Consider the following 25,013-nt stretch of genomic DNA (forward strand, 5'->3'; position numbering starts at 1 on the left):
CCCTTAATCACAGTAAATGTGATTTTTAAACAGCGGCTAGCAACACATGTTCAATGTGGACAGCAGAGAACTGATTAACACCCCCCCCCCTCCCAACAAAGCATTTTGCAAGTGTCACTTTGGGCTTGAGGAAGTTTTCACTATTTTTTGACACTTGACAGACTAAAAGATGAATCAAATAATCAAGAAAAGACTCTGCAGTTTAATGAAAATAATCATCAGCTGCAGCCCTTCTGCACTTCAGTGGTACATGCTGATACAAATGCAGACCAATCTTGAGCAATGTTTTTTGTCTTCATGATAAACTAAGTACATATAATTAGATCTGTGGGAATAATGGCGTACAAGGAAAACACACAAACCTGTAATCATGGTTTTATATTGTCAGTTAGTGCAGACGCACTATTGGTGGAGGTAATGGTGTAACGTGATAATAATGGAGATGTATTTTCAGTAATGTTGTATTTCATTACCTGCTGCCATTCTTACCCAAACAGTAGCTTGAATGTTCACATGATGTGTTGATCTTTGACCTGAGCACGTTTTGCTCTTCAGAGGATGAAAAATAGTTCTGGAAAGGTTCAACAAATTCACAGCACAGAAATGATAAGTGCGACTCTTGAAAGGTTAAGATAATGAAGACATCTAGTTGTCTGAGACACAGATCACTCTTTAACTGTTAGCTTGTCTTTTTCTTCTATCAAAGTATGTTCTCAATGCGTTCTTGGAAACTGACTTTTGGGGGCAAAGCGTTGTGATTTTATTGGTGCTCACATCATATCTGACCTACATGGTTTGTTTGTGGGTGGAAAAAAAAAAAGAACATGCTTTTAAAGCAGGAACAGTATATCAGTCAGCTGATATTATTGGCTGACATTGGCCTATCACAGACATATATGTTGTCTGATATGTGCTGATTTTCTTTTCATTTTTTAAGTTCTATAGGCAGCATTTTATGTATGTTTGATCCTTTTTCTTAATTCAAGTTTAAAATATACGTATAATTGTTTTTTTTGTTTTGTTTTCTTATTTGTAGTTATTTATAATTATTAAATTCAACTGTTTCGGTGCACTGATGTCATTTTATAATGAATAAAGTTTATAGTTAAACTGTAAAATGTCATCCCTCCGTTACATATCTTTGTCACAAGTGTTTGATAATCACATTTGAGGGATCATTGCAAAAACTGTGTGTTTATTCTGTAGAAATAAGATTATCGGCCGATATATCAATCAGAATTTTTTTACTCCCTAATATTGGTATCAGTATCGGTCGGGTCCTACTTGCTCTCCAAGCCTTTGTAGTGCTGGGACAAGGTTCACTGGCTTACTGCTATAGTATAACTAGAATTTGCTGATGAAAAGCTATTCCGGGAACATACTGTAGTGCTTCTTGGTTGTCAGAGTGTTCTCAAGGCTGTTGTTGTGTTTGCAGAAATCTTACTGTAAGTTTTATATTGCACAACAAACTTGTGTTCATAAGATTGCATTCCAGATACTGGTGTGGTTCTTGCCGGGGGAATAATTGTGATTGGACAGTTCATTATACTTGAAAGTGGAATTGTGTGTCTTGTTGTGTGAAAGCTGTCAGTGAATGTCTGCACACAACAGTTTTATTTATATATATTTATACATGCATACATGCATACATACATACATATTTTTAAAGTAGAAATGGATTGGATGAAAGATTTAGATTTGACCACTGAGGTTCAGAGTTGAAGATAGACCTCAGTCACTGCAGGATACCAGAGCTGCCAATGTTGGTGTTTGACTGTTGATTCACACTGGAATGTGTGTGACAGAAAGTCCATGTGTTAACACTGAAGTGAAATCATGCTTTGCAAAGCTCCATAAGCATGACTTATTTGATCTACAGACTCCACGCACAATTAATGATTTTTTTTCTTTCTCTCACCCCACCCCACCCCTTACCCTGTTCTCTCATCCTGCTCCCATGCCAATCTTCCTGCTCACTTTCCTTTTTTTTCCTCCCTTTTTTGCCACATGTCTTTTTCACAGTCTTGTCTCCTCTCATTATTCTGCACATTCCTCTCTCCCTCTGCTTTTCCCCCCGTCATCCTCCCTCTTGCTTCTACATGTGATTTCTTTTATCTCATTCTTCCTTCTCCCTCCTGATCTACCTCTTCACATCCTCCCCCTCCCCTCCCTCCCTCCCACCCTCTCTCTCTCTCTCTCCCTCTCCCTCTCCCTCCCTCCCTCCCTCCCTCTCCGCTTCTCTGGCAGGCTGCTCATTGCAGTGAGTCAGTATCATGGAGGCAGGCAGCGGGGCTGCCGCAGCGGTGGGGAGTGCAGCACTAGGACTGCTGGGAGCCGCAGCTACGTCCAGCCATGACATCTTGGACAGGTAAGAGCACAGGAAAAGGCCAGCGCAAACCCCCAGGATCAGACTCCCCCAAACATTTTACATCACAGTGAGGAGGGAAGCAAGAGTGTGTGTGTATGTGTATGTGTGTGTAGAGAGAGGGACCACACCTTAGGTTGTGGTTTTTTTGAGCATGCTAGTTTGTTTATAGTCAGAGTAGGGGGCATGGAGTGTGTTAGAGTGTGTGTGTGCGCGTGCGTACTCACACAAAAATCTTATGCTCTCTGTACATGTGTGTCTTCCTCTGTATCATTACACTCACTGTAATGTACTCAAATGCTCAGCCTTTGACAGTTGCAGAATATGGTTTGTGCTTGTAGCCGTGCCAGGTTGTATGAGTGTGCATGTGTGTGCGCGTGCATGTGCTGGAGTGTGTGTTGATGATAGAAGGGGGGTGTTACTTGGCTGCTTCTATGCCTCAAGGAGAAATGACAGCAGGGTATGCGCATGTAGGGGAGGAGGGGGAGGCAACGCTTGACGTGCCTGAGTGCTATAGCTGTGCTGATAGGGTGAGTTTGCACAGTCACCATCCCACCCCCTATTTAACCCCCACCCACACCCCGTCAACCCATAGCAACTAGGCGACAGCCATCACTAAGCATCACCGCTGGAAACCCCTCATTCAGATTTCATTTATTGATGGTAGCCAGTCAACTCCCAGCTCCAACCACCACTGCCGAGCGTATCGGCTTTCAGCGAGTTACGTCATCGCTACAGCTGTACACCCACACCCACATGCCCATGCACTGTCATCATACACACACCCTCAAGCATGTACATTCACAAAAACACATATAGACATCGCTGTCACTGATAAACGTACACACATTAATCTTTGTTGTTAGGGGTTTCTCTGCATGTTTCCCCCGTGCATGGCGAGCTCTCTCACCACCTAGCAGGCGCTGTTGGGATATCACTTATCTCCTCTATGTTACACTCTTTGCCAATGAGGTATAACTAATCTCCTACACGTCCTGGGGATCTCCTTTTGACACATAATGTACAATCAGAGATGGAAATGAAGGCTGTTGCAGTGACTCATTGACTCACTTACTATTTCTGTTAGTCACCACGCTGATTCTCACTGGTGAGGATACATTTTCACCAGGCCTCTTCCCATGTCATCCAACCAGGTAGCCAATGGTTTCTCTCCTTACATTATTGCTTAGGAGCATGATGCAGGTTTATTCTCACTGCTGGATTAGTGTACGTGTGTGTGTGTGTGTGTGTGTGTACACTACATCTGTCCGTTTTTTGCAAATGTGTACCGCTGTCTCTATATTATCTTTTTTTTGGGAAGGGTGGCTTACAGTTAAGGCTGCTCAGCCCCTCCACTTGCCCCTTGCACAACGCCCCTTCAGTCCCGAACTGGGTCTAAATCCTGCACCGGGGTTACCATGGCAGCAGCAGCTTAGCATACATTAGACAGTGGTCCAACATTACTACTGAGAGTGAGTGAGTGAAAAGAAGAGAAAGGAGAAAATAAGAAAGACAGGGTGAAGAGATAGATGAAGAGAAGAGGAACCAAGTGGAAAAAGGAAACAAGGTCTTTCTCTTTTCAATGAAAGCATCGTATGATCATTGTTACATACTGTATACATATTAGGATGCGTGTGCTCAGTCTGCTTATTGCAGCAGATTATTTGTTTTATCAGAGACAACAGGGAGGGGCGCTTGGCTGGGGTTAGCGCATTATAAAAGTTGTCCGGTGAATCCTGGTGGACGGGTGGATCAGAGGATCAGCGGCCAGGACTGAGGAGGGTGGATTGGGGACACACAGTCCCCGCAGGAGGTGACATAGAGAAAGAGAGTGAAAAAGCTGTAAAATTGTATGCCGTTTGTGATTCCCTAATTCAGTTAGATAGGTGAGCAGACAGCAGAGCAGTGCCCTGTAGAAGGAGGACCATGGCAGCAACTGAGCTCTCATGAATCTGTGACTAAATAGATCATGTAGCTGCTTTAAGGTACGTGCAGGCTGCCTGGAATGTAGCGTTCCATTTACTGGTACAAGCACTTAAGCTTAGTCATTTGTTGTTCTGGTATCTTCCAATTTACTGTAAGATAAGGAACACAATCTGGGGGCATGGAGTTTAAGGGAGGGTCTATTGAAGGATGCTATTGGCTGCATTATGGGAAATGTAGGATTGACCTATACTTGGGTCTTAAAATCAGTTTATCTCTGCCTTTGCTAATTTGATTTTGACCATTCTTCTTTTTAATCTGTGTCTCATGAGTCCCTCAACTTTATGGAAGTGTATTACTAAATCACTTACCAAAGACATGTACAGTTGTGGTCAAAAGTTTACATACTCTTGTAGAGAACATGTTTGTCATGGCAGTCTTGAGTTTCCAATGATTTCTACAACTCTTATTTTTCTGTGGAAATGATTGATGATTGGAACACATACATCTTTGTCACAAAAAAACATTCATGCCTTTTGGTTCCTTTATAGCTTTATTATAGGTCTTCTGGAAATTTGACAAAATCTGCTGGGTCCAAAATATACATAAATCAACTTGAATGATCAATTTTGGTGATGTAGAAGGTTGTGTCAATAAAATTTGATTTGTGGCATGGCCTTTTAACTTCTTTTGAGTGATTATGATTGACTACAACTGGTGACTTCTCTGAGTCCATTTAAATAGGGCTTGTTTGATACACTCATTAGACTCAGCCACAAATGCTACAATGGGAAATTCTAAGGAGCTCAGCATGGATCTGAAAAAGCGGATTATTGACTTGAACAAGTCAGGAAAGTCACTCGGAGCCATTTCAAAGCAGCTACAGGTCCCAAGATCAATTGTGCAAACAATTGTGAGTATAAAGTGCATGGCACAGTTGTGTCACTGCCACAATCAGGAAGAAAATGCAAGCTATCACCTGCTGCAGAGAGGAAACTGGTCAGTATGGTTAAGAGTCAATAAAGAACCACCAAAAAGCAGGTCTGCAATGAATTAGAAGCTGGTGGAACACCGGTGTCAGTGTTCACAGTCAAACGTTTTTTTACATCGCCATAGGCTGAGAGGCTGCAGTGCAAGATGGAAGGCCTTGCTCCTGAAGTGGCACCTTAATGCTTGACTGAAGTTTACTGCTGATCACATGGACAAAGAAAAGGCCTTCTAGAAGAAAGTGTCGGATGTGGTCAGATGAAACAAAAATTGAGCTATTTGGCCACAATGTCTGAAGGAGAGAAGGTGGGGCCATTAACACCAAGAACACCATACCTACCGTCAAGCATGGCGGTGGTGGTATGAGGCTGTATTCAAACCAAATCAGGCGTGCGGCGAAAATGCCAGTCCTCCCATTCATTTGAATGGGGGTAGTGCGTTTTGGGTGTGGAAATTTTGGTTGCAGCAGCGCCTCACTAGCCTGTGGCCAGAAAGTTGAGCCAGAGTCAACTTCTGGAGAAATGCAACATGAGAGATCAGACTGATCAGAGTTGCAAAACCCTGCCATGAGGGAGTACAAAGATGTTACTAGGAAGAAGGGAGGACATTTCCCTTTGTTTGATAACATGAAAAGTAAAGTTAGACTTTGCTGTCGGCTTCTCTGACTCATTTCTAAAAAAGAGAAGGGAAAAAGAGAGAGAACTGAGAGCACCAGCGAGAAAGAGAGAGAGAGCGAGCAGATGTGGTCGAGCGAACTGGGGTGTGAATGAAGAGAGGGAGCGCTGGTAACGTGAAAGCCGGTGAAGCAGATCAATAAAACGTTATTTTCTGATTGTTTCACAGCGATTTACGTTCTAGAGCACAAATAAACACGCCCACACCCCCACACACCTCCGCTCAACTCTGTGGCGGTGTGCTGCCCTGCCTGATTTGGTCTGAATGTGGCCTTATGCTCTGAGGCTGTTTTGCTGCCAGTGGAACTGGTGCTTTATAGAAAGTAAATGGAAAAATGAAGAAGGAGGATTACCTCCAAATTCTTCAGGAAAACCTAAAATAATCAGCTAGAGGGTTGAGTCTTGGACGCAGTTGGGTGTTACAACAGGTCAGTGACCCCAAACACACATCAAAAGTGAAATGAATGGCTAAATCAGGCTAGAGTTAAGGTTTTAGAATGGCCTTCCCAAAGTCCTGACTTAAACCCCATCAAGAACATGTGGACTGTGCTGAAGAAACAAGTCTGTGTCAGAAACGAATTTAGTTGGAATTGCACCAATTTTGTCAAGAGAAGTGGTCAAAGATTCAACCAGAAGCTTGCCAGAAGCTTGTGGATGGCTGCCAACGCTGTCTAATTGAGGTGAAAATATTAGCATTGCTGTATGTATATTTTTGACCCAGCAGATTGGGTCACATTTTCAGAAGACTCATAATAAATTCATAGAAGAACCAAAAATCATGAATGTTTTTTGTGCAAAGAAGTATGTGCTCATTGCATCACAGAAAAAAAAGAGTTGTAGAAATGATTGGAAACTCAGGACTGTCATGACATACATGTTCTCTACAAGTGTATGTAAACTTTTGAATTAACTGTATGTTAGGGTGAATACTGCTGTCAGTGCCCCTGACAAAGGCGCTGGCAAAAGAACTGGAGTTGGTCCCCGGGCGCTGCACTGCGGCTGCCCACTGCTCCTATTGTGTGTGTGTGTGTGTATAGGATGGGTCAAATGCAGAGGATCAGCTTCCCTATGAGGATCAATAAAGTACTTCTTCTTCTTCTGGAGAGCCCTTTTAAGCAGAATCTCTGGGTTGATAAGAGTTGACACTAAGGTCTACAGAGAGAGAGAAATGTAATTCAATTTGGGATAATGACATTTGCTGGTGTCTCATTCGACTGTGGAGGTGTATAATCCTTTCCGTAGTACTCCATGGATATTGTAGTTCATTGTCACTTGGTGCTCTACACCTTTTGCTAACACATTGTGGGAAAATTAAAGGTTTCAAAGTCACCGCTTTGAATGTCAAAGCTTTTAAAAGAGGTTAAATACGTAGTGTTTTTTTTGTAGCATCACCACTAGTTTTTGTTTCATTTTGTCTTTATTACAGTTACATAAGAATTCATACAGTGTTTTACCCATTCTCAGCAGTCAATAATTTAAATGTGGGACTGGCCTTATCAAAAAGAATGTTTTGTTTTTTTTAGACTAAGTCAACACAACAGCCTTGATGTGCAGTCCGAGCAGCAGCTCATTAAGTTTGTGAAACTTGGCATTTCTGAAGCAAGCAACAATATTAACTCAACCTTGTAAGACAAATTGGACATAGAGACAACAAGCATGCAAAACATTTTAAAATAGAACTTATAATGAGAGTATGTCATCTGTACAGGAAATATTTACATGTATCCTGTCCGTCAGTATTCTCCAGCCACATCACATGCAGTATTCAGTACAGTAAGTTAGGTTGCAAAAATGCAGCTCCTCCACATTCTGCTTTTCTATCAGTCAGTCCTACACAATGCTCCTATTCAATGAACGGTTACTAATACAGCTCTCCAGTAACTCCATGCTTGAGCTCTGCTGAGGGGAAAATCACCATTGTACTGTGCGAACATGGAAATGTTGAGTCGTCTCTGTAAATTTGTATCAACAGCCCAGTAATATTTCTGGAGACATCAAGACATATTTCAGTCGAGCATGGCTGGCTGGCTTAAGTAAAACTGGAACATCACAATATGCCAGATCAGACCGCAAGATTTCCTCTTGTAGGACGATAACAATTCATTAAGTTACTGGTGTAAATATCTGGACGGCAGAGCTTAATAGAAACAAGGCTAGATAGACGATTGACTCTGTTTTGTCTGCGATGCCATATGCGGAACAGATAAACTGCCTCAGTGGGACAAGAGCTAAACTGCTGGCCGACTGGAGCGACTTCCAGCCGGTGGACAAGATCCAGAACATGCATAAGGTCAAAATCCCGTGCATTGCCTACTAATAGCTTCCTCGCTGTTTTTTTCTCTCTCTGTTTATTGCAGCTTGTTGCTTTCCAAGGCTTTTTTTCCATCGCTTTGCAAATGAGCCGTGTGATGTTTGATTATTTACTCAGGACAAGATACAACAATCTCATCACATGTATCCTTAGAAACACTGTAATAAGTTATATCTTATTCACAGAAACTGTCTCAAGTGTGCACTCTTTGGTAGGACTGAATGATTTGAGGAGAATATCTAATTGCCATTTTTCTAACCAGTATTATAAATTCAATTTAAATTGTGGTTAGTCTCTGTGAATTAAACCACAGGCCTGTATTTGGGGTATATTTAAAGTTAAATAAAATATAATTGTACCTTACATCACATACACGTTTTTCTACATTAATAAAATCAGACAAAATAATGCACATTACTCAATAATATTCAAATAATGATTCAAAAAGATTTAGAGGTGGCATTATATTTAGTGATAACAACCGCATAGTCAGCCTGTTACAGTAAGCTGGTAAGTAAATAAGTCAGATATGACAGTGTTTGAAATATTGCACTGACAAACCCAAAATGCAATACCAACAGCAGCGCACAGAATTAATGTTAATTAGCTACAGTAAATTTAGCAATGACAGTTGTCATTATAGCTAGTCCGTGTCTGCGTGTCCCGCCTCAGACTGTTGGACCTCACTGTAAATCAACTTCACCGCTGTTTCCCGCTGGGAAGTACAGCCTTTCCCTGGCATCGATTGTCTTTAATGACCCCAAAAAACAAGCTTAAATTTCACCCTCAAAAATTCTGCTGTCATAGCTTCAGCCAGAGGCGGTGAGTAGAAACCTGGTCACATTACAGCAGCATCCACCCTAAAATAAGTTTTACTTGTCTTTCTTATGACATTGGATAGCTTGGCCTAGATGTTCGCTAGTGTATCTCCCAAAGCAGGAAAACAAACCTATCATCAGGCAGTGTTTGTTGGAGCTGCTTTTTTAATGATCAAAATGAGAATCACAGTTTTTCCATTCAGAATTGAGATCATGGTTATATTCGCAAAATATTTAGAAATAAATTTTAAAAAAAGAACTTGTATACAGCTTGCCTGTAGCTGTATGTAACATGAGCCCCAAAACACTGAGGTCTAGTCCAACTATGAAGGGAGACTTCTTTCACAATGTTTGATTCATTATTAACAAACCATCTTTTTCCAGGCCCCAAACTGCAGTTATTAACAGCCTGCTGCAGTCCGGTGTGCAGCCTCTCAGTGGCTCAGACTGTTCATCATTAAAATCAGGGTCAAGTATGATTCTATAGTTCAGCTCGCTCATGAATCTGTTGTGGCCTCAAAATGATGCATGGTTTGCATTCCTGTCTCGACCTCTCCTTTACGCCTGATATTAGTGTCAAGTTACAGCATGATAAACAGTTATGGGAGGGCATTGATTGTTTAGCAAAGCATTAAACCCTTGTTTTGCAGTGACCACAGCCATATCTTCGGCTGGCAGTAAGTCCTAGTCTTTGTAGTCTTTCCTGGTCTTTTGTGACATTTCAGGTGGTTGTGCTAATTTGTGTTACATTCACAAAGTAACAAAGGTTTTTTTTTAACGGTCGTCACGGTCTTTGAATCCAGCTCCACACAGCCGACTGAACAACTCTTTATGCTACAAGCACTGCATGTTTATCAGAACTGGGGGTAGATAAATGGTTTTGTTCTTCCTCCAGAACTGATTAATTACAAGAACTTTTTATAGGCAGGCTTGCACTTGAAAATTCTGATTCTTTTTCAGACAGCCAATTCAAAGATAGTCATTCAGTACTTTATTCCCTGTGGATAAATTATTGATTACAAAAAACAACTTGAACTAAACCAAAACAGCAGCTAATTGTTGTAGAGCTGAACATGAGTCTCTACACTCCTCTCAGCCTCTAGTCATTGCTCATTGGATATCTCTTTCATCAGACCAGAGCCATGATATTCTCTGGTGGGTATTATTGGCAGTTCTAAAAGTGGCATGTATCCATGTGTGTTCAGCCCAGTACAGAAAACATGCTATGCTCTTAAGAGTTGCTCTTATAAACATTGATCACAGCCACCCAAACTGGCAGCACTTGTTGCTTTGGTTTGGCTGGGTTTATCTAGTTCTTGCTTCTGAAATGGATCTGGACTGTTTTATTTATTTACAGAAAAAAAGCTAGTAATGTGATATATTTCTGTCTTTCACATATGATCATTCTTTTCAGCTGCTATTCTGGGAGTTATATTGGGGTTGTTTCATATGTACAAAGGCCAAAATGTAAAAACAGAACAATTTCTGGTTTTACATCAAGTTACCTGCAAGAACTATTTCTTATGAGATATAACATGTGAACTGGTGAGCCATGAGGTGCTGGTAGGCTACTGGCAGCAAAACAGCCCCAGAGCCTGGCTAGCTGTTTCCCCATGCTTCCAGTCTTTATGCTAAGCTAAGCTAAGCTAATCGGCTTCTGACTGTAGCTTTATATTAAGCATACAGACCATAAACTATATATAAAGATGGACATAGCCAGGTGTGATGTCAATCATCATCTCCCACAATGTTGAACTATTCCTTTAAAAATAATAATATTTGAGAAATATCACTGACATCAGTTGTTTTTTTAATGAAAATTAGCTTGTAATCTGAAACTCGGACAACAGAATCTTGTGAAATGACAACACAATATGATCATACTGTCATGATAGAAGAAGCAGTAATATTGATATAACCTGGCCCTATACTGATTACATAATTAGTCTGACAAATTGACATAATCCTAAACCCAAAGGTTAGTAGTTACAGTATACAGCAAGTGACAATTTTAGTAGCTTGAAATAGTTGAGCTTCATTTGTGTATTTGGCTCTGTTGTGATGAACCTCCACAGCATCACCTGTATGCTTGAGTTTCTAAAAGTGACTCTGCTCCAAAGCATTTTGCAACATAGGTTGTACAATATTGTATGGAGTCTTTAGCGTATATCTAAACCTGTTGGTCCACGTAAGGGAAAAGACCTGCACTAAACTGGCTGCGGCAACGGTGTTGAAATATTAGTGTGAAACCCACATGATTTCTGTTTTAGGTTGAGCATATGTTGAGTCAGGCATTCAGTAGCCAGGCAGGCTGATAGTAGAGAAAATTGTGGCTGAGGAGACATTCATGGCTTTCATTTTCGGAGCCAAATGGAGCTGCTGCTGCCGCCTTTTTATGCACAAAAATTGAGAGGGTGTTAGAAATAGTTAAAATTCAAACATTCACACTGTTTAAAATGGAAGGTTTTCTCTCTTGCATCTCTCTGGGTTAGAGAGAGAAACATTTGACTCAGCAGACTAGAAGCTTAGAAAATCTGAGAGAAGTCTTCCTCCTTCCTCAAGTTACTTTCTCCTCTTATCTGGTGTTCTAGAAGGCGAGAGTGCTGCTAAACACAAGGTTAAAGCAAGGTTTTCTGGCTGCAGTGTTATTAAGAGTGTTGGGAGCAGGTGCTGGAAGGAGCAGTTCCTTTCTCCTTACATGCCTCCTCACCAAGGAATGCTGGGAATGCTGGGAGTGCACCACACTTGAGAACAGAGAAGGTAAAAACTTGGCAAGTGAAACGCACTGTTGAAGCTTGGCTTTTATCTGCAGTGTCTGAAAGTGTTTCACACTGCGTCAGTAGTGCTCAAGTCGTCCCTGGTGAGTTGTGCTTACAGCAAGTCATTAGGGTCATTGTGGCTGAGAGATGTCAGTCAGTGAGGACAGTTTGGTTGAGGATCTACCGACAAGAATCTACAGTGCCGAAGACGGCCTCTTCCTTACACTACAAGATAATCAACTGATACTGTGGTGTTCTAGTTGTGCCTCACCTCTGTTGCATGCATGGTGGGACATTGTGAGCACATAAAAATGTTATTTGGAAGCACATAGATTATATTTTGTAGAGAAATCATTATAAAGAATTGAAATCTATTTTTGCATGTGAATATATTATCTTGGTTGTTATTATCCTCATATGTACACATTATAAACCTCTCTGACTGGTTTTACTCATTTACCCTCTTTAAATGTCCTGCTCTTTGTTTTCCCAAACTCTTAGAGCAACTAGGCTGATATATTGGCCAATATTAGCTTATTGCAGACATATTGGTATCGGTCTATATGTTGGCCAATGTGCAACAAGAGCACAGAAATGCCAAACTAGGTTTGAGATCATTTAGAAACAGTATCACCATAACATAGTTTGTCCACCAGAGAGCTCTGAAAAATCTCCTGCTTATTATGTATCTAGGCCATAATTCTGTATCAGTCTGTATCAAATTTTTTTTTGTTAATGTTAAAACAAATACTATGAGCTGACATATCATGATAAGATTCTTTTAAACTTCCAAATATTGATACCAGTCTGCTTGCTCTCTCAACATCTCTGCTCTGTGCAGTTTCCTGCATGCTCACTCAACCTGTCAGATCCTCACAATTAGTCATAATTGCAGCCAATTAGTTAATTAGAGTAGACTAATTCTGATTTTTCTTTTTTGTCCCGTCCGATCACTAGGATGCATTAGTTACTAGGGAAGTAAGGAAGCACTGGGAGATTCTAATATAAACTCTGTTGTCTGTTTCTCTCTTTAGCATTGTCAGGTTAAGCTAACCCATTGTTGCTAACTTTGGAGCTAACCCCCTCCACCTTTCTAGCAGTTTGGAAAACAACAGATGTGACTTTTCTTTGTCACGAGAAGCTGCAGCATTTATTAACTGAAACACTGTAGCCTGTACTGTACATTTACTGCCAGATTGATACGTTAATGCTAACCTTTTCCTCTGCTCCGCTCACATTCACCTATTCCTTAAAAGGAGCTATGCTACCAAGAGTTGCCTAGCCAACGCCACAGAGGTTGACTCACGTTCAGGAAGAGCGCTGCACAGAGACGTCTCCAAACGCTATTGATTTCCAAATGAATGGGTGTTTGGCATTATTATTGGCATTAAAAAAATATTTTTTTTGGCCTGACAGGGGTTCTCGTTGGCCTGGTGACCTGCCAGGCCTGTACAATTACAGGGGAAACACTGCTGAGAGTGCACAGAGCAGAGATGTTCACAGGTCAAGAGAAACAAGCACCCAAGAGATTTTTGTTTTCTACAATTATTCAATTATTCTTTTTCTTACTATTCCTATTCTTTGTGTAACTTTAAGCAGAAACAATATGTTTTATGTGCTCAAAATGCCCCATCATAAGCTCAACAGTGAGGATCCTTTGTCAGGTCAAGCAATTAAGAATGGGAAGCCAACGCTTAAAGATATTTCTGTTGTGAGTTGCTCATTGCAGAATGGCAGAAGAAGAGAACCACCACCACCAAAGAACCACTTCATGAATCTATAAAATCACCCTGATGTTGAGTCCAAGTGCTAAATATTCATATCATTCCCTAATAAATAAATAAATATAGACAAATGAAACACCTTTTTTTAAACTAAATACAGTTGTCCTGCAATAACGACTAGCTTTACCTACACTGAGCACCATGAGTCCTGACTGCAGCCAGTGACATCCACCAATGAGCATAACTACAAACTACAGGGAATGAGGTTTTGATGATGAAAAGATTTTAAGTAGAGAGACACAATTCAGACTGTCAGAAAAAAAAAACCTTGACAGATGTCTCAGTTGGAATATGAATTACTGTTTAGTCCTAGTACATTCTGGTAGTACTTTCTTTGCCCTCGCCTGTTTTCCTCCTGACCTCTTGCTGAGTCATTTCTAATCAAGCTTATGTTAACGACCTTTTTCGCCCCAAAGCTGTGAAGTGTCTGCACCATTTCTAAAGCATTTCAGTGATCTTTTTCACCCTCACACCCTAACAAGATCCACTGGGAGTCAGGCTGTATCTGTGTGTGTGTTCAGTACCTGTTCAGGATTTGGTGAAGTGGGTAAGAAGCAATACAAAAATAGTCCGTCATGGTTCCTGTTTTTCTATACAATGTTTCCATAACGATGTGTTTGCACAGCATGTTATTTTTTAATGGTCCTCTATGGATCAATGTGTTTATTGTTTAAGAATGATTTTTTTTCATTGAGGATTCATTTGGCATTCCTTTTGATTAAAATGTCATTGGTTCAGTATAGATGCCTTTTTGTGATCTTTAATTACATACAACAATAATGGTGTTTCATGTTATGTACATTTTTTACCTCTCCGACAAAGCAAATGTCCTCTTTTGTATAATAAATGGAACTTGAACTTGAACATCGGCATCACAATTAGGATTTTGTTTCATCTTTCTGAGAACTGCTTTTTAAATATTCTCTTCACCGTCTGCATTTTAGAATCTCTGGATATTAAGGCTTACTAAGAATTGTTCTACTGTGGAGAAAGTGTCATAATTGGCAGAATTTGACTGAATGATGATGTAAGTTCAGTGAATATTATTTTAAGGAGGTTTGCAGGGCACAGTGAATTTCTTGTTATTAAACTTTGCTTCCCTGAATCTTGACTCACAGTCCCCGGCCCTTAAGTCCAATTATCTTAATGCAGAGACGTCGTTTCAGCGTTCGCTAGACGCTGTCATCTCGCAGCTGCTACAGATTGTTCCATCCTCCCCAAGACACTCTTTCAGTCTTCTCTCTTATCTATTCCAGTTTATTAGACTCATGAAGATACAGTGTCACTGCTGCATTCAGGATAATGGCTAAAAATCGTCCTTGAGATATTGTCTGTGTGTGTGGCTGAGTGTAGGACGCGTGTACATAGTGTAATGAGAGTGTAATGTAATCCTCCATTGATTGTGTGCCATCACTGTTTCCTGAAGCCCAAGGTGACATCTTCAACTTGCTTGTTTTGTCTGATCAGCAGTCCAGAAAACAAAGATATTTAATTTACAATGATATAAAACACACAGAAGCAACAAATCATCATATTTGCCAAGTTGGAAATAAGGATTTTTTGCTTGAAAAACATGGTTTATCGATCATGTCAATTTATCATTGCAGCTCTGTTTCAGAGACTAAAAGAACATATCCATTCATGACGTGAGGAGAAAGAATCAAAAAATTATAAGCAATAAAAATTTGAATTCCAAAAAAAAATATTAGTTTCCCCTTGTTTTCTGTGTTATGTTTGGTTCTGTATTGGTATTTATAACTTTGAGTTTCAGGTGTTGACTGTCACATAAACTTGAACTTGTATCACATGAAGCTAAATATTCTAATTGAAATGAATTTGTGTGTGTGTGTGTGTGTGTTGGCTGTAGGGGCCTGAGGCCTGGACGTCACCCAGAGGAGGACGACATCGTGCCCGAACTGGCTCACATTCATCCCAGAGAGAGACCTGACTGGGAGGAGACCATCAGTGCCATGGTGAGACACACACACACACACACACACACACACGCATTCCTTGTGATGTTTTCTTTTTTGCATAGACACACATTTGCACATGTATGTGACTCACTGCTTTGAATACATCCATCAATGTCCTGCTCTCATCATTCCTGAGCTGTCAGATCCACTGATAACACCACGCTGCACTCAGCAGCTTGTTTGCTACCTGCTGATTTTTTTATCAGTGTCAGTTTTAAACCCAGTGGATTGATCTGATGTCTTTCTCTCTCCTATCGAAACAGTGTCTCCTCCACTCCTGAAACACTACCACACATTCATGATTAATGCAGATGACTCTTGGCGTCCTGAGGGCACCCTATTCAACTCTTTACATAGATAGTCATCTACCTGCCATCTGTGTCTCTGTCTACACCGTCGTCTGTTTATTTCAGCCCATCCCTCCATGCTAGATTCCATTCACCAGACAGCATCATTCATTATTTCCTTTCCCTCCCGTCTTTGGTTCGGTTCTCGCTTCTTGCATCAACAGCACGTTGAAAATGAGGCCGTCTCCATGGTAACATGCTGAGCCACCCGTGGTCGGCGCGTGGTTGGAGCCCTATCGCAAGCGCTCAGTTCGATCGGGCAACAGAGAGAAAGAGAAACAACAATCTCACCAGGCTAATGAATATTGATCACAGAGGCGGGGCTTTTAATACTGCATGTCTGCTATTCTTTGTTCAATATTTGATACAAGGGGGACTCTGTACTGAAGTGGCATGCATTATGCATGTCTCCGGCGGTTCGAGGAGGTGATGAGAAGTGCTAAGCAACTTAGTGTAAGCTGTCACACCAACGCCCTGTTGCTCTGTGTAGGATAGATGATATGCCACAGGACTGCAGAGCCATGCATAAAAGAACAAAACACTCTCAAATCCCTGCCACGTAATAATGAAATGAACAGTCCAATCTTTCTCAATAATTATAGATTTAACATGACACACGGCGGTTACGTCATAGGTTATTGATTTTCATAGAAGCAACTGAGGCAAAAATGTGAAGGCAGTTGCTTGGCTTTCACACTAATTTACAACATTGAACAGTCAGAAAAACAAAACTTGCTTTTAGAATGTGCCTGTTAATGATCATTCACACACACACACACACACACACACACAAACACAGTATATATGCTCTCTTTCACTGGTAGAAAGTATAAAGAAACTCCTTCAATATTTCATCTAGTTATGAACCCCTGGCATGTTTTTGGTGAAGTGGCCAAGCAACAATCAAAATGACGTCTGTGTCTAAACAACTGTTGTTCCTCGTCGTCCGGTTGTCGACTGTCTCGGCCGTCCTAAAAAGCAGTGCCTCATCTGCATACCACCTTTACTGTCAGCTTTACCGTCTGGCTGTGGAGTCAAAAAACTGAATGCAGGGAACTTTTTTTTTTTTTTTTTTTTTTTTGCTCTCAGCCAACTCGACTTCATCTCATTTGTACCTCACTTGGCCAGCGGCTCTTCGGTGCAATTTTCTCACAGAGCCTTTCTGCATTATAGATGTTTTCAATTCCCTTCCTGTAGATGTGTTTTGTATCTCTTAATCTGTTTTCCTTATTCTTCTTTTTCAAGTTCTTTTTGTTTCCTAGGTGGCTTCCAACAACCTGCTGTCAGATTAAGGCCAACATGCAGTCACTGAAATGAAAATTCCACAATGAATACATCCACTGATAAAATCAGCGGACTCCCGAGGCTCTGTGAATGTTTAGTTGACCACAGCTGCATTTTATTTTCACTGTAATTTAAGCTAAATGAAGCAAGTAAGAGGCCTCGCTGAGAAATACTCCAACAACCAGGGCTGATTATTCATGGACCCCTGTGTGAAGTGTGGGTTTGACCACCACTGTAATAAACTGATATATAGCTCTCATCATGATGACCTAACATGAACACTTATTTATTTGAACTTGTGATAACATAAAGCAAGTTTATTTCATGTCAAAGAACTGTTTCTGCAGTGGTTTGAGTTGCTATTCATGCTACTGGAATGTCAGAAATGTCATTGACAGTGTTTTTTTTTTTTATCAGTCTTGAAGCTTAGACGACTCCATGTGATTAGTGACAGCTTTATGATGTCATGTAGTACACAACTGGAATCTGCAAGGTCACTCCTGACACACTTCTAATGAACTAACAAGATTTGTTCCTTTATAACACAGTGAAAAAGGCATTTGCCAGTCAATACCAGTAAACACAGAAATATGCTACAACCGAAATTTAATTTTGTTTGAAAACAGTTTCAAACAAAAAGGCCTATCTATGCATTACACACTGCAAATTGAAGTCTATATGTTTAATAACACAACATGCATAATGGGGAGCTTGGAGTAGGGATGCACAGATCACATCCGCTGGATATCAGCCAGGAGTGACGATCCACATCCACATCACCAATCCACCTCGTCAATGTCATTATAAAATTCAGGGTTTCCACTATCAGTTACAGTGATTAGTCGAGGCAGGCTGCCAACTTAGTGCCATTATAATCCCTCGCCTCATGTTACCTTACATAAGACTGATCCCAACGAGTTCCACGCAGCGAGATAGAAAGAGTTTGGAAAAAGATTAGATTGGGAATAGTATATTAGGAGAGAAAACAGTAGTGTCAGTGTATCCCTGCTTTGCAAATGCTATGGCTACGCTTTTACTGATGTGCGTCAGATCACGTTTAGAACACACATCTAGTGTTACAATTTCAAAGAATCCCATCAAAAACTGTGCCGTGGGTATCTCCCTGTTAACAAAGAACAACAACAAAATATAAATCTAGTGTTATTAGGAGTCATTAACTCCCTGCATGTGTGGTCACTAGTGCACCACAACCTCAGCTAGTCAGGCTTTGAACCGGTTCATCTTAATGAATAGAAAAAGAGCAAAGCAGTCGTAATGGAGATGGAGAGAAGCTGCAAAAACATGAAAAATGGAATCCATTAAGTTACTATTAAGTAAATGATTTTTAATTCCACCGGCAGCTGATGGGTCAGCTCATAAATACGGCTTTCGCATAATACAGCAGTAGGATTCAAATCAGTTAAACTGCATCATTTCACCTTCACAGGGTACAAGTCATCCTCCACATCACCAAACACAAAGACCAAGAAGACATTTCATTTTCTCGTCAGCAGTCAGTGATGTTTACAACCAGTGCACTTGAATCTACTTCAAGTTGAAAGGCTTTTTGGCTGTTTGAATGTTGGTGTGAAGCTAACAGTGGCAGAGATGTGTTTGTACGCTGATGTCTGTGTGTCAATTTCAGGCGAGGAGCGCAGAGATCCCAGAGTTGAGGACGGAGCCCCTCATGCGCTCATGCAGCAGCAGCACGGCCAGTATGAAGGTCAAGAATGTCAAGAAGTGAGTAGACACTTTCACAAACACACACACACACACACACACACCTGCCTCCGCCAGTCCACCTCACCTCTCTCCTTCCCTCTCTTCATCTGTATTTATCATTCTTAACTCGCTGTTTATCGCCTCTGTTTCCTGCTTGAGTTCCTTTCATTCCCTGAGTCTATTTCTGTGTCTTCCTCCTCCCTTCACTCCCTCTGTTTGCACTGCACTCTCCTTCTTACGGTCATACACACACTCAAGGTGCTATCACGAGCAGAGGACGATGTACTAACCAAACTCTCTGTGCGTGTGACGTTTTTAGACTTTGCTTCACCAAGGGCCACTTCCCGAAACTGGCAGAGTGCGCTCACTTCCACTACGAAAACGTGGACTTCGGCACAATTCAGGTAAACAACTTATAGATTTCTCTCTAATTTCTTTACCACATCATGTCTATTCACATTTACACCAAATGATGATGAATTCAACCTGGGGCTGGAATACTCGTCCTCAGAGGAGTGTGTTCTCTTCAAAAGTGCGGTTTTAAAATCACAGGGACATGGATGTCAATCATGGTGTAGACGATGCTTTGAACTTGGCGTCACTTATGTTCTCGCTAGTTATTCCCCAGCGGTTTGGAGTAAGAAACGGAAAGATGATATTCATAAAGACAGAAGTTTGACTCACATGTCTCTTACAATTGACACCAAGCAGAATTTATGCTGTTTATATCATGAAGATGTTGATGATTCAAATTCGTTTGATATCCTCCATAAAAGCCCCCGTCGGCTACAGCACGACCTGATTCACTCCAGCTTCACACACTTCAGCTCACTCAGGATATTAGTGTAGAATTTATTGTAGTAACTTGTAGGTCTTTACTACCACCGGCCTACCTGCCAATCAAACAAACAGCTGCTCTGCCTTTCTGACATCAAAATGCATCTCTCAACCTTTTCCCTCACTGACACTCATGGACACTTAGGTGCAATTTTCTCACAGATCTGTTTTGTATCATAGCTTTTCATTTCCTTTTACATAGACATGTTTTGTATCTCTTAATCTTCTTCCTTACCATCAAAATACCTCTCTCAAAACTTTGATAAAAGCAAATTGAATGTCTTAAATATTCTAATCCTCAGTAGAATCGCCACAGCTAAAATGTGTGTCTAGCTCACAGATTTGAAAACAAACTCCGTCAAGGGTTTATTGTATTACAGTCTGTCTGGAGTCTGAGTGTAGATCTAATTAGAGTAGTTTATAGTGGAGTATTTTTGAATCAGTGTAAAATAGAGCAATTAAGGATCCACAGTACTGTTGTTCTTTATCTGCCTTTAACCCAGTGCATGCTGGGATAGGCACTGACCTCTTTGTGATAGTGAACAGGAATACGCAGGTGTAGATAATGAGAGGATGGTGATTTTTGATTGGCAGGACTGTTCATGCTTCTTTAAAACAATATGTTATATATTAATATAATATATTAATGTTCAAAATGAGGATTTTTCTTGCTGATTTGGCTTCTTGTCATCATACAGACTGTACTTTGCCATTATGTAAAGAAACCAGTAGGGGTCAGCAGTCCACTAAATTTATCACACGTTGGCATCAGGAGGGCAGAACAAGCCGTCTTCCACTTCACCTGCAGTATATTTGTTGATATAACTCAGGTTACACTACAGAACCTGTGTTTATTCATAAAGGAGACTCAGCTAATATTAATTGTCTTTATGCAGTTAATCGATCGGTTCTGCTTTTATCCCAGTCGTGTGTGTGTGTGTGTGTGAGCATGCGTGTGTGTTGGCTGGTCTCGCCAGCACAGAGCAGCATGACTGTCTCACCCATTGTGGTTTTCAGATAGCTTTCAAGTAGCACTGCCTTTTTGTTTGCTGCTCTATGGTTTTAACATTCATCATGGCTCCCGCTTCTTCTCTTGACTGAAGAGAACCCCGAGCAGTTTGTTTGTCATGGGATTAATTACTCTGTATTTGTTCCCCGTGTCAATCAGTATATTTTCTGTATAATCCTGCCTCAACCAAACATGTTTGCTTGTTTAATGAAGTGGTCACAAACGTATTCTGTTTATTTGGCCCGAACGATTCTGACATGATATAAATACTTAAACATTTTTTAGATGAATGAAAACATCGCTGCTTCATTTAGCATTCGGAGAGCGTTTACTCCAATTAAATGTTTACGTTCATTACTGTGGTTTTTTGACTGTGTCAGCCAAGTTTGCAGTGCTACAAGATGTCATTTTTTGTGTTTTCTCCACATATTCAGACACTTAATGATGCATACACATATACACATATTCCCTGACGGTTATTGTCTGTATTTGTGCCAAGTGTCATCTGTTATGGCTCTACCAGTTATAGGGAGCTTAGTTTCACCTGGTGAAGTTGAGTTGTTAAAAATCCAGCAGTATTTTTCCACTGAGCTCTGCATTCTACATCAAGCCTTACAGATATTGAAGTGCAGTGTGCTGGACTGAGGCAGGGTTAGGACCTGGGCTCAGGTTGGCATTGAGCCTTCTAGTTGGAACTAAACTGACATATTCTTTCATTTCCATAATAAAAAACCTTGCCAAAGGAGAATTTGAGTCAGGCAAAGTTTTGTTGTGGAAACATTAGGATCTCTTAGTCACAGAGGGCCCGAAGAGGAGTGTGTCTGCATTCAGAGCAGCACTTGCGTGGCAGGTTTTTCTCATGATACTGGTATTTTGGATCATATTTGACTGGTAACCTTCCAGTACTTTCAGCAAAGGGGATTGTTTTTGTTCAGCAATTCAGTCAATTCAGATTCTAGATTTTTGTTACTCTCCAAATGTTGCAAAAATTTCTGAATTGCTGTTGAGTATGAAGTTTGTTCATTGGAATGTAATGTTTTGTGTGTTTTTTTTTCTGTTGATTAAGCATTATCTTAGAAACTGTACGTACACCCAACAAAGCCAGCATCCCTTCAGATTGGTTTTGTTTGTTTCAGTCAGTTGTGCAACCAAGGTGTTGCTAATAAGTTACTGCAGGCTGTCACATTTCACCTGTACTGAGGTGAGTCTGTCTGGATATCATCCAGGTCGTGCAGTGTGTAACTGTCAGTTATCAGTTTTATGTTGATCTAACTGGCAACAATGAAACTGGTTGTAAGCTATTTTTTGATTCTAACTGAAACTCCAGTCTGAACATATATTGTAGGCTTACCTGTCGCTGTATACTTATGACAAATAACATACTGTCATCCTGCCAGCTGAGTAGAGTATGCTGCTAAATCTGACAGGAGATCAGCTCCCAATGGGGCCACTCAACTGCAAATGCAGCCGTGCAATTTCATGGTGATTTGAGGTAAAGTGTCTGCAAATGACATGTGTTAAATGTCATACGCACACTCACTGTCAGTGAGTCAGCACAGCCAGTTGCATCACATGCACTCATGTATGTATTTGTGTGTGTTTGTACATGATATAAAACAAATAGAATGAATGAAAATGAAATATGATCATTTTCATCAGTGACAATGATATAATGACTATAGCTGACAGGCCCGCAGTTTCCATTCTGCACCACCACATATATACAGACAGGTGACAAATGAAAGGAAAAACCAATATAAAGTGTCTCAGTAAGGTGTTGGGCCACCATGTGCTGCCAGAACAGCTTCAATGTGCCTTGGCATTGATTCTACAGTCTCTGAACTCTACTTGAGGGATGAACACTATTCTTCCAAAAGATATTTCCTCATCTGGTGTTTTGATGATGGTGGTGGAGAGCGCTGTCTAACACATCAGTCCAAAATCTCCCATAGATGTTCAACTGGGTTGACATCTGGTGACTGTGAAGGTCATAGCATATGATTCACATCATTTTCATACTCATCAAACCATTCAGTGACCCCTCATGCCTTGTGGATTGGAGCATTGTCATCCTGGAGGAGACCACTCCCATCAGGATAGAAATGTTTCATCATAGGATAAAGCTGATCGCTCACAACAACTTTGTATTGATTTGCAGTGACTCTTCCCTCTAAGGGGATAAGTGGACCCAAACCATGCCAGTTAAATGCCTCCCAAAGCATAACAGAGCCCTCAGACCCCCTCACTGTAGGGGTCAAGCATTCAGACCTGGACCAGTTTTTCCTTTAATTTGTCGCCCATCTGTAGATGGAGCCTCTTGAAGGAATATAACAACTTAATGATAAAGCTGTGCCATCAGACATGATTGTACAATCAAGCCGCCAGCCGAGTGTAAGAATTAAGCTCATCTTTGTGCCTGTGGGAGATGAACTACTCTAACTACTCGTAATTCTAAAATTCTGAAATCTCACATAGCTGTTCAGAAACTGTTTCCTGTGTTGATGGGGGTGATTAGTCCAGCAGCACAGTAGACTTGGCAGAAATATCTGTACCAGGAGCCTCATTTATCAAAGCATGTACTTCTAAATATGTGTGTATGACCTGTCCATACCAACGAGAAAGTTTGTATTCATCAAACATTTATACTCACACCTTTACTTAATGAGCAATGATAAAGCTCACCCATTCTACTTCATCTGTGACATCAACTACAATAAGGCCCTCTATAATTGCACAGATTTATAAATGACTTGACAAATGTTGATTAGTATGCAGAAAAGAAGCTTCTTTGAAAGAGTGATGGCTGTAACATGTGTCGGCTCTGTATTTCCTGATGCATTTCCTCTGCTGCTCTCATCGGGGGTGAGCTAGCCTTTGCTGTTCTTTTAGTCCAGCTCGCTGCAGGCTGTTTTATGCATCTTGTGTGAGTGGAGTGTCTATCCAATGCCAGAGGTCATTCTACATCAGTAACATGCTGAACAGTGAATAGCCAGTTAAAAAAAAATAGAAATCACAGTATATTATGACTAAAGTGCTTTGGAAAGGCTTTTGTACTAATGAAGATGTTTAGGTAATCGTACTACAGACAGCTGTGGAAGTCTCTACTGATTTTGGCACTGTTGCATATTGAATGTCAAAACTTCTTCATGGGAGCTTTGAAAGCTATTAAAATTTGATAAAAGTTATTGTTGATTTAGTGGTTTTGATGAGGTCTATCTAACACATCGTTCAGAGCAGCTTAAATCTGTACAACAAAGCTGGAAACAATCCAGAGGGATTGGTTTTAGGTCTCTGCAGATCTGTCTGCCATGCAAGGCTACATATTGTCTCTACTATCTTGTCCCCGAAGATGAGTCATTAGCTTGAAATCTGGAGGAGGTAGAGGCCACTTGAGTGAACTGGATTCACTGTTGTGTCTCTGTGACCTCCATTGGAGGATGAATGCTTTGTGCATTACACATGAGTCCTCCAGAAGTATGCTTTTGAAAAAGTTGGACCGAGCATGAGGGGACACAGATGGTCGTCATCAAAGCTTAGGTGCAGTGTGGTACTGAGAGGCCTAACATACACCAGGAAAACACAGTTATACCACCACCAGTCTGAACCACTGACACAACACACAATGGATCCACAGATTCATGCTGTTCATATGTAGTTCTGTTTCAAATATGTTTTATTAACAAACAGGTAATAAATGACATGACACTGAAATGACACTGATAGCTTGTAGAGTAAAAGAATGTAACATAACAATATAGTGTATAACAAAGATCAAAAACCCTGCCGTCCTGTCCCACCTCCAAACACACACCACACACACAATCACACACTCACATATGTGCACACACATGCACAAACACTTTTCACAAAACTTTAAAAATGGTAAAAATAAAATGCAAGGACTACAGAAATTAAGAGGCTGCCAGATCGTAATAAACTGCAAGACTGTCCCATAGCTAGAACCTTGCTCTTTCAAGGTGTATGGTATTGATCAATATGTTAAGCAACTGCTGACATAGCAAAATGTGATGTCACCCATTGGTTGCCCAGAGTTGCAGCTCCTGGTCGGCGCCATCTTTTCTGTTTGGAGTCAGGACCTTCCAAATAAGGTGTGTGGGTTGTTGCCTTCCATGCTCTAGAAACACGCCCCACTACCTTGGACCCAAGCTAATGCTAGCTTACTGGGATCACTGAGTGCTGCACACTTGGGCTAGCTA

General features: G+C 40.8%; 1 protein-coding gene across 5 annotated transcripts in view; it reads left to right on the forward strand.

The window, feature by feature from the left end:
* The window catches only part of arhgap32b (Rho GTPase activating protein 32b), a 109,047-nt gene that overhangs the window by 28,712 nt on the left and 55,322 nt on the right, over positions 1 to 25,013 (forward strand). For 3 of the 5 annotated variants that reach the window (XM_067607311.1, XM_067607314.1, XM_067607315.1), the window contains exons 2-5: positions 2,023 to 2,368; positions 15,489 to 15,594; positions 18,874 to 18,968; positions 19,270 to 19,354. In XM_067607311.1, coding sequence (XP_067463412.1) covers positions 2,274 to 2,368; positions 15,489 to 15,594; positions 18,874 to 18,968; positions 19,270 to 19,354 — 381 coding nt within the window. In that variant the 5' untranslated portion in view covers positions 2,023 to 2,273. The remainder of the gene's footprint in view (positions 1 to 2,022; positions 2,369 to 15,488; positions 15,595 to 18,873; positions 18,969 to 19,269; positions 19,355 to 25,013) is intronic. The other 2 variants (XM_067607312.1, XM_067607313.1) reach the window with 1 other exon arrangement.

The sequence above is a fragment of the Thunnus thynnus genome, chromosome 13 (assembly GCF_963924715.1).
Source record: "Thunnus thynnus chromosome 13, fThuThy2.1, whole genome shotgun sequence".
NCBI classification, from domain to species: domain Eukaryota; kingdom Metazoa; phylum Chordata; class Actinopteri; order Scombriformes; family Scombridae; genus Thunnus; species Thunnus thynnus.